Here is a 10,973-nt window from a genome sequence, read left to right on the forward strand (position 1 = left end):
TGAAATCTTTTGCTCCCCTTCAAAAAAAAAAAAAAAAAAAATGTACTCCCTCCATCCATCTCAAATTAGGTGTAACCTTTGACTATACATTATTTTTGATACATGTTTAATTTAGCAGTATGTATTCAATTAAGCTATAGTATATGTTACAAAATTATCAATTGATTGAAAATTTATTTATGAATCTTAATAAAATCTCATTTGAATATATTTATCATTGTTACATAACTTAAATTGATTAAATTACATTTGAAGTTAGTTCTTTCTTCTCTTCTTTCCAGTGTAAGCATGTAAGACGAGGTGGTAATCCTTTAGCAAATTTAGTTGCTAGATGGGCTGTGAATCAAAACTCGGAGTTAATTAACGGATTCTTTTCCCCAAAGCCTTTATACTTTGGTGGAAATCGATTTAATATAATGATGCTTACTTGGTTAAAAAAAAAAAAAATTACATTTTTGACTTTTTTAAACTTTGAAATGGAATCAGTGAACTGATCATAGAATCATCTTCCACCATTGATCTAATGCCATCATGAACCTTTATGTGACTGAATTATGGGGGCATATCTTGATTCTTGACAAACAACATTATATGAACTTAGAATAACACATCCCCATCATCACTTGAATTTACAACATTGGGTCTTGAAATCTACAAAATTGGTTTGATTTTGTCAAATAAATGCTTCACTTTTTTTTTTCCTTACTTTTTATTATTATTATTTTTTTAAAATTTACTTTTGAGGATCCAAAAAAAAGAGGGAAAGGTGCTTCACACGTACCCTAACTAGGAGGCCACTTAGTTGGTTGGAATCATCTATTTGTATTATAATTATCAATTTAATTAGCCTATTTTGTACTCGCCTCCTACATTAATTTAAGGCCATCACAAGCTTTTAGGGCTTTTACATAACTAACTAGTGGTGTATATGATTCCAAACAATATTATATATTTATATGACCTTGGGGCACATGCACCATCATTTGAGTCTTCTCGGCCTCAAAATTTTCACTGAATATGTTTTTTGTGAATCATATCCTTCACTTTTAAAGATTTAATGTCTTTTTGAGGAAAGCAGCCGGGGTGCTTTGCGTAGACTACATATGCAGCATAAGGTTCAAAAATACATATATGACCTCTAATGCATCCCGCACCAATAATTAAGTTTTATTATTAGGTTCCAGTGAAATTTAGGATGATAGCTAGCTAGATAGTTAGAGTTGATGATTTTTCCTTGCAAACTTCAAATTTTTGGTAATAGAATTGTATCTTGTCAATATTGTCATTGATATAAGGCCATCATAGAACTTGTTATTGATATCATGCCACCACAAGCCTTAATCATGGTATAGTGGCCATTTAGTTATTTTCTCCTTAGGGCTGTTTAGATTTACTGAATTGAGCTGAACTGAATTGAATTGAACTAAACTGATTGGAGTTGAACTGAAGTGAACAGAACTGATTGGAGCTGAACTGAGCTGAAATGAATATTTTATGAGAGAGGGAAATTAGAAGCTGAACTGAACTGCACTGAACTGAACTGAACTGAACTGAACTGAATTGAACTGAAATTAAGTAAATGTGAACAAGCCCTTAATCATGGTATAGTGGCCATTTAGTTATTTTCACATTGGTAAAGATATGGATTGTGCATTAATTTCCAGCTTTATTTTTTGACCAAATTCAATGAGGTTAGGCTTAACATGATCAACTTTAAATATCATTAAAATTAGGGGATTTTTTTTTTATTTTTTATAAATTACTTGTATATATAATATAAATCTTAGCTAAATTGTTTTGATCAAAGGATGTTAAAGGACTATCTCAACCAAAAGCTTAAGCTTATGGTTGAGGCCCATTAATATATTTTATACTTTATCACTCCTCCTCACATAAAAGACTCTTTGGGCTTGAAATGTAGATATAGTACAAGCTCTCTCATACCCGGCACAAATTAATTTCACTTTGAAGGAGGGGTAGATGAAATTCAAACCCGTGACCTCTATGTCAAGTTGGCTGTAATAGGAATGTGTTATACTCTATTAAAGGAAAAAACAAACAATGATCGAATTAATCATAAACTTAAGATGTGCGTACGTCTAGATACAATAGGTAACAAAAAGATATAAAATTTCTATCACACGTAAATTTGAATGAGGATCAATTATGCAATTGTTGTCATTCAATCTGTACCACTTTAATTATAGAATAACGTATACAAATTGTAAGGTATGTAATGTGTAGAGGTATAGTTCCTCTAATAACCCCTTGAACTTTAGGACAGACCCTGAGACCCATACCGTTATGCTTGGCAATATGATAGAGGTGCATGCATGCATGACGCTCCTTATTATTATTGGAAAAATAATCCAAAAATAAGATGTGACGATAATAAAACCCAAAACTTATCATGATAAAATGTCCAAAAGAAGAGGGGACGACCCATTTGTATGATGAAAGACTTTTGCACAACTTTAATCCCGAAAATAAGCCTAAAATACGGAAATTTGTAGGAGAAACATCAATGACATTTATATTTATATATATAAATAAATAAAGATAAGTAATTTTTCAACGCAACTCAATCCATTCTATGAATTAAAAATTTAAGTTTCTAAATTGATGGACGGATCAGATTTATATGACGGGAGAAAGATTTGTTTTATATTAATATAGATATATATTTCGGAATAGTTTAATGAATGTGAAGAGAATCTGAAATGTCTATAAACATATGTTTCCAAATAAGTGAAGTAACCGCCCTCTCTTTTGTAGACCATTTGTAAGTGTTTCAGAAGAGGAGAAGAAAGATGAGTGAAGAGGCAATAAATTTCAAAGAGACCAATTCAAATTGCATGTGAAGACAATCTTAGGATGTGAAGGGCATAAATGGTGGAGGCTTATATGCCATAAAGCTTGGTTGTGTGACCAAAAAAGAATAGGAAAATAAAATTACATTAGGATCCCAACCCATAAGAATTTGCCCATGCAATTGCTCCGCAAGAGGATCCCATTCGATTTATGTGTTAATAAAACATCTATCAATTAGCCTTACAATTATACTACATACAAGGGACACAAGTATAGCTCGATTCGTCTACGTACGTAATCGAGACTTGTTTTTGTAATTAGGTCACTTAGGGAGAGTAAAAAATGTATTTATGTAGTGCTAACTAGATACATATTTTATATCAAATGGAGAAGCTATATAATGTACAACCTTCGTTCCCAAGTGATGGTCCAAGAGGGGTCGTTTTTAATTATTAAATATCAATATTGGTTGGTAAATTAATTTGCGGCCTATTGTATGAAATGGAGAGATTATTAATATATAATCCTTTGATTTTGAGTCGTTTGAGATATAGGAAAATACTAACTTGTTTAGCTAAGATGTTCAAGTAGTTGTGTGGTACTGTGGTGACTGTTATTTTATTGTTAGATAGGAAAACTTAGCTAGCACATGTACTAGAACCATTTCATACATTACGCAAGATTGAAGCTTTGAAGGAATTATATTTGTTCCTTTCATACCTTTTTTTTTTTTTAGATATATATATATAACGGGTACATACTAACATACTTAACCATTTGTCATGATTGGAGATTTGTAATTACATACCCGAATGTTAAAAACGTGCTAATTTCATGTCCAACAAATTTTTTAACTGCGCAACAATATTTATCAAATAAATCCTCTCCAAAAAATAAAGAATTTACTTGGAGACAAGTCCACAAACAATAAAAATGACAATTAGTTGGAGACACTAAGTTTTTTTTTTTTTTTTTTTTTTTAAACTGTATTGTTATTTAAGGTTTAGTAAAACAATAATTATTTTTGGCTTATTCTCTTCCTCACTCGAAAATATAGCTAAGTATATATAACTATATATATATATATATATATATATATATATATATATATATATATATATATATATATATATATATATATATATATATATATATATATATATAAATAACACGATTTAGTTGCGAAATACTTGAGAAAATTTTATAATTTTTTTTTTTTTTTTGGCTAGGTATACTCATTGAATGAGAAACAATTTTAGAGCGAGGAGTGCATATAATATAAGCGAAGACTAAAAAAAAATTGTCAAAGGGCATATATGCACTCCAATTCTGAAACAAATGAGCTATGATAATCTAGTACAATCCAACTACAAATTAAACAACATTTGATCTCTAATCCCTTCCTTAAACAAGTTTAATTTTCATAATTAAGTTTAAATAATTCAGTAAATAATCAAGGCCGGTCAACAAATCCTAGGCAAGTTATCCCAATTATAGGACTCAGGATTCCAATTGCCATCATCTTCTTCATAATTTGCATTGTTCACGGCAGTAAAAGATGGAGGTTGCGGCATTTGATCATCGAATCCATTGTAATTATCATCAATACTAACAGCAGAAGATTGAGGAGCCGAGCCATCTGCACCGCCTTCGTTGCACCACGACGGAGCCTGGACAAGGGTTGGAATCAGCTCAAGGATGTTTGACAATTCTTGATTATTGAAGTTCATCTTTTGTTCTTGATCATCCATTTTTTCTTTTTTAATTCCTGCATAAATTTTCCAAGGAAAAAAAAAATACCTCATTACTCTTAGCATCCAAACAAGTGCATTGTAGAAAATGTTATTGGAGAATTACTGATTAAAACGGCTCAATAATAGTACGTGCATTACTGAAGAACGTTCATTTTTATTATCAATGTAAAATAAATTGAAGAGAACATGACCTTTGTACCAAAAAAAATGACCTTCTCATGGCTTTATGATGTAACGATGAATAATAAGGTGAAGTTTAGTAAGAAATAAATAATTAAAATAAAATACCACAATTGCATGTAAGACCAAGAAGTTGTATATATATAAGATATATGCTAATTTTGTCTTAGCCCATTATTAGTTGACTAATAGGAGAAACATTAGAGTTCTAATTTTGCAAGAGTTAGCAAAGTAAAAAGCAATATCCTACTATAATTGCTATATATAGATATCATTAATGGAAGATTGATTTGGACTATTATAAGTGTGTTACATGTTGTATTCGACTATATTCTATCTTCCATTCTAACCTTTAGTGGAAGATTATTTTTGGTAGCTATTGTCATAGAAAAGCCAAAGTAATCACATTTTTTGGTCAATACTAAGAGTTTAAAGGAACAATTTCAATTAGCTAATAAAAGACGATGTGCTAGAATATAATGGAGACAAATAAATATTGCACTGAAAACTATTACCTATTCTAGCTAGATTATGTTTTCAACTCTTACATCACCATTATAATATTAGTACTCCCTCAATTTCACACTATACGTCATAACTTAAATCAAACTTTTCCTATTTTAGAAAACTTGTCACTTGGTTATGTAAACTATAATTTTATGTTACATAGGAAGTATCATTCTAAAAAATTCAAATGTAAATTATATAATGCTCCCTCTATTTGATTTTGTTAGTGTCACTAATAGTATCTCTTAAAGTATGTCAATAAAATTTGTTACAAAAATAGATGTCATCCATTAAATTCATCCTTAGAGGTGCCTTCAATTCATATTGTGCTATCATTCTTTTTATTATTTTTATTAAAACTTATTATAAGGTAATAATCAACGGTCAAAATGTAACGACAGAATATGAAAATAACGCATATCTTATAAAAGAGACGCGGATTTAACGGAGTATAAGTTGTTACTTTGTTAGGAAAAAAAAAACTTAATGTTACACGAAGTAATTGCCTATGTTCATAAAAAAAACGCGGAGTAATTACTGAAATTTATAATTGAGGGACACATGTAAAGGAATGCATGAAATTCATTGGTTCAAGTTGATCCCAACTCTTAAATTTGAAACAAATTAGTTGTTCAAAATTCAACTTTTTTTTTTTAAACAACATAATATCTAATTTTTAGTGATTGATTTTACTTAATTTTTTTGTAGGATAGTAATAGGCAATAGCATAACAATTATAGTAGCAATAACTATAAACATGAACAAAATATTTATAAATAGCACAAAGGGTAGGGTAGTTATAGCTCACCATCATGTACTCCAATTAATTAAACAAAACATATTAATTAAACACAAATATCATTTATCCCACTTAATCACTTAAATCCCATTAAAAAGCTAATAATTAAGTACTAATAAAAAAAATAGGTTTTGCATGGAATTCATCTCATTTGTTTCACAATTGCATTCCAAAATTACGCGTTGATAAATTATACAAATCCGATAATAAGTTCAAGAGAAAAACTCACCATTGGAAGAATTCTCAGAGCTAGAAATATCCCAGTGAAGCCCAAAATCCTCATCTCTTTCTCTCTTAACACCAACCTTAACATGAGATTCTTGCAAAAGATCATCCAACAACCCACTATTAGTCCGACCCACAACATTATTTGGATTATTATTATTATTATTATTAACCTTCACTTGATCATCATCTTCTTCCACCTTGACATAAGCATTACCACCACTCTGATCATTTTGGGTTAATCTGATTGAAGGGAGCTCGAAACCGGGTCCACCGAACCCAAAGCCGGGATCGTACCCGAACCCGGCCGAAAGGGGACCCACTTGAGAGGGGGAGAAAATAGGATTATTATTACCCATGAATAAGGAGTTATTAGATGAAGTGCATCTTTTGAGGGAGTGATGATGTTGGGAAGGTAAAAGAGGGGGAGGATGGTGGAGAGAGAAAACAGGGGAAGAGAGAGAAACAGGGTTGAAGAGAGAGAGTGTTGGAGGTGGTGTTTTGGGAAGAGAGAGAGAAAGAGGGTTTGTTGAATGATGATGAAATTGGTGTTGTTGTTGTTGAGATGGTGGTGGTGTTGGTGTTGGGAGATCATTTGGGTAAAGTGAAAGACCTTGTCTTATTCTCCTTTTTACCCTTGTGTTCCAATAATTCTTGATTTCATTGTCCGTCCTACCCGGTAACTACAATAACATAAACAAAACATCGTCATTAAAACAACTATTAGTAATTTAATTAGTACTCGTACTTCACATTTATTATCATATTCAATTTCAATTTCTAATAAGTATGTAGTACAACGGGATACATGCGTTTAATGTACATGTTGTCTGTGTATACACCATACACGCTAATGTGCAACCTAGATGATTAGCGCGTTTCAAATTTGATTATTTCTTACCCAAAATAAATAAAATTTTATGCTAAAAATAAAAATAAAAATCAGGAAATCATGTGACAGAATAATAACTACAGCAAATAACCTTAACCAAGCAAAAACAGTACAAACTTGAATGTTGGTGTGTGAACCTTTACTTGGTGCCCAGGAAAATCTACTGCCAGAAACATGTCAGAAACATGTCCCCAATTTTCATTGCAAAAACATTTTATTTCAGAAAATCATCTATTAAACCATAAAAATCAAAATCAGAAATGAATTTTTTTTTTTGTAACAAAAAAAAAAAATAAAAAAATAAAATAAAACCATACATGAGCAGAAATGCGGGCCCACTTGTTACCAAGCTTAGAGTGAAGATCAATGATAAGGCGTTCTTCATCAGGAGAAAAGGCACCTTTCTTCAAGTTGGGTCGGAGATGGTTAGCCCATCTTAGCCTACAACTCTTACCACAACGTTGAAGTCCGGTGTTTCTTTGCACCGCATTCCAATTTCCTTCTCCATTTTTCTTCACATAATCCATCAACACCGTGTCTTCGGTTGCCGACCACGGCCCCTTCTTCAAAATCATCCCACCATCACCAACCCCGACACCGTCACCACTACTCCCATTTGTTACAACTTCTAATCCTACTCCGCTTATGTTGTTGCTCATTAGAATCATCGCGATTTTAGGAGATTTATTTATTTATTTATTTTCTCTTGTTGAAGAGAGATTTTGAAGGGGGGTTTTGTGGTGTACTTAAGAAGTGATGAGGAGACAGAAGAGAAAAATGAAAGGGTGTTATATTTTTGGTGAAGAGAAGAGAAAAGAGAGAGAGAGAAAGGTGCAAATGAGGGAGGAGAGTATGCTAAGTGTTTATATAGGACTCTTGGGCCACATGGATTTTACCTTATTTACGCGGTTTTTCTTTTTTATTTTTTATTTTTGTTTAATTGTTTCTACGTCCTAAATTAATTGACATAAATTATATTTTACACATATGTAATGTGATATGTCGATGTGCTAGTTTGACCTTAATAATATACGTATTATGATAAATTATTAATAAAAAATTAAAAAAAAATAAAATAAAATGTTAATATTATGAAACTTTATATTATTAGTAGGTACTCCGTATCTATCAACATATTTCATGATTTAATTTGTTTTTTATAAGTTACCAAAACTCTATGGTAGGTAAATTTAGTGTATTAATCTGTCAAAAAATAAAAAAATTAAAATAAAATTAGTGCATGAATAAATAAATAAATAAATATATAAATAAGTCAAACATGTTAATTATTTTGAAATTAAGGGAGTATAAGATATTTTCTCATTCTATCTTTGTATTTTTTAAAAAAAATAAAAAATAAGTGCAACATTAGATTATTAGTGATTGATCTTTATTTTATACTTTATTAGATGTATTCATTATTTATAGCACCAATGATTGATGAGGAAATAAATACTAGTATCATAGATTCATAGGTTAGGATTTAATTACACTAGATTATTTTTCAATGTGTTTAACATAAAATTGATTATAAAATTAATGTATTTTCACCAATTCTTCTGTGTGGGCAGTCGCATGATGTGACCGTGCTTGTTTATCACAATAATCCTTAGGGCATGTTCCGATTTACTGAAAACAACTAAATAAACTGAACTGAACTAATTAGGGCTGAGCTGAACTGAACTGAAACGAACGAAGTAAATAGAGCTTAAATGAATTGTTTATGAGAGAAGAAAATTAGGAACTGAAATTAAGTTGAACAAAACAGATCCTTAATCAATAATATGTGTAGCCACAACTATTCATTAAGTAATCTCATCTAATTAGAAAGGAAGTAAGCCTAGTTATTCATTTGAGGAACCCAAAAGCAACCCCATTTTAATTTCATGTCCATGGTACCCCATTTGATCATTGTCGTAACTCCAATTAATCAATTAATTTTTTATATGTGAATTGGCCGCACCATTCACTTATAGTCTTATAGCGTGACTGACCCCATATATGAATTTGTGAAAAATATAAGGTGCTGAAAAATGTGCTCTTTAGTAGACAGCTAAGCTTTTCTAACATTAAATTTTTAACGTTCATAGGACAGTTATTGTTGATTAAGGAAATTAAAGATATTTTATTGATCACGAAATATTTGTTATATGATATTATTTAATTTCCATACCAGAAAAACTTTTCCCTACTTTTCGGTTATTGGGTGCCCGTAAAATGAAACATTTGGCGTAAAATTATAAATGTGAATTTCCTCAAAAAAAAAAAAAAATTATAAATGTGAATTTTATAAAAGTTTAAGTAAATGAATTTCTCATGTGGTTTTTTTTATAAAAATTATTTTATTTTATAGAAAAAAAAATGAATTTCTTTTTAAATTTTTAAATCAACATATCACACTATAATATTCATTAATATTTTATAACATGCATAAAATGTCATACCGTATGACCGGGGTTACTTAAGACTTGTTCTATTCACCTGAAACAAGTAAATCTAGTCTGAATTTTTTAAGGCCTGATCTGGTCTGATCCAAATTTTTCTGATCTGGTCTGGTTTGATCTAATTTAACAATTTGACTAAACTTTGGCCGCATTTTAATACTAATCTATAGAGAAAAACATCATAAAAATGGATCTTGTTGTTAAATTCATCTCATTATGAGCTTTTTAATATGCAATTTTTATAAAAAAATTTTAATACGCAATTAACGATATTTAACGATAAATAAATGATAATCAAAAGTTCTGATCTGGTCTGATCTGGTTTGAATTTATTATGGAATAAGTAATAAATATCTGAAATAAGTGGAAGAGAACAAGTCCTTATTTAGGATTTACTTATATTTAGGGGTTAATCAGTCGGTCAAGGATTACGTACTTATTTTGGGTTTATTATTTTAAGGAACGGTATTACATTGATAATTTACTATTTTGCCCCTTTCTTTATTATTACTCTGTTCTCCATCCTTATTCTCTGCTTTGACAATTGACATAGCCACTAGACTTGATAGCTAGTATGTTTTTATTATCAACTTGAAGGGAATTTTAAGGTTGTTAAAAATAGGTTTTAGCTTTAGTGAAGGTCCATACCTTTAGAGGCAATACAATACATGATCTATTCTTCATAACTCTTAAAAGACAACTCCTAAAAGTGATTGTGTACAAATAATACCCATCAATCCCACCCTCTCTTTTAGTTCTTGCTCATTTTATTGTTGGATGACCTATTTAATTTGCTTGACTGTTGTCGTCTTGATTCATTGTTTACTAATGTGTTTTTAATTTTTCTTTTATTATTGTCATAATAAATTTATTATTGATGTACGTATTGTGTTCTAAATATGTATATATTTATAAATTGATACATATACAATATGATACTCGCATATGAGTAATGAACAATTCTAAATGTATTATCATATAAATTCGCATGCATATATAAAGCATTGAAGTGAGCAATTTAATTAAAATTTAACATGTATAAGTCCTAAAACTAGTATGGGCACATAAGCATGAGCATTTTGCCTACCGTATAAGTACATGAATAGCATCACCAATGTTGTGTTGGCGCCTTGGCGATATATATTCATTATATATATTATATTGGTGATTTCTCTATATTTAATCTCATCTTTGTAGACCTGATGGGGTTCGAACTTATGGTCCCAAAGATACAAGGTGAGTTCCCTACCATCTCTATGAAGCATATTTGATTTGCTAAACATAAAAATAGAAGAAGAAAAATGTTAATGTCATGGTATGACCTACATAAAGCTTCACAAGGAATTTTATTCTAAGTAGAA

General features: G+C 30.3%; 1 protein-coding gene across 1 annotated transcript; it reads right to left on the reverse strand.

The window, feature by feature from the left end:
• Window positions 1–4,274: 4,274 nt before the first annotated feature.
• LOC145606058 (uncharacterized) lies at window positions 4,275–7,768 on the reverse strand. Its single transcript, XM_081662121.1, has 3 exons — window positions 7,486–7,768; window positions 6,281–6,959; window positions 4,275–4,579 (listed from the first exon to the last, which is right to left on the reverse strand). Exons 1-3 carry the CDS (start codon window positions 7,741–7,743, stop codon window positions 4,275–4,277), a joined length of 1,242 nt encoding a protein of 413 aa, XP_081518247.1. The 5' UTR covers window positions 7,744–7,768.
• Between the last annotated feature and the right edge of the window lie 3,205 nt (window positions 7,769–10,973).

Source organism: Chenopodium album, chromosome 22, assembly GCF_948465745.1.
Source record: "Chenopodium album chromosome 22, dcCheAlbu1.1, whole genome shotgun sequence".
Classification (NCBI taxonomy): Eukaryota; Viridiplantae; Streptophyta; class Magnoliopsida; order Caryophyllales; family Amaranthaceae; genus Chenopodium; species Chenopodium album.

Coding starts and splice junctions, on each gene's coding strand:
- LOC145606058 (XM_081662121.1), bottom strand. CDS start 7,743: ATGATTTTGAAGAAGGGGCCGTGGTCGGCAACCGAAGACACGGTGTTG. Junction 6,960..7,485: donor GGGCCCGCATTTCTGCTCAT/GTATGGTTTTAT, acceptor ATGTTATTGTAG/TTACCGGGTAGGACGGACAA. Junction 4,580..6,280: donor CTCTGAGAATTCTTCCAATG/GTGAGTTTTTCT, acceptor AAATTTATGCAG/GAATTAAAAAAGAAAAAATG.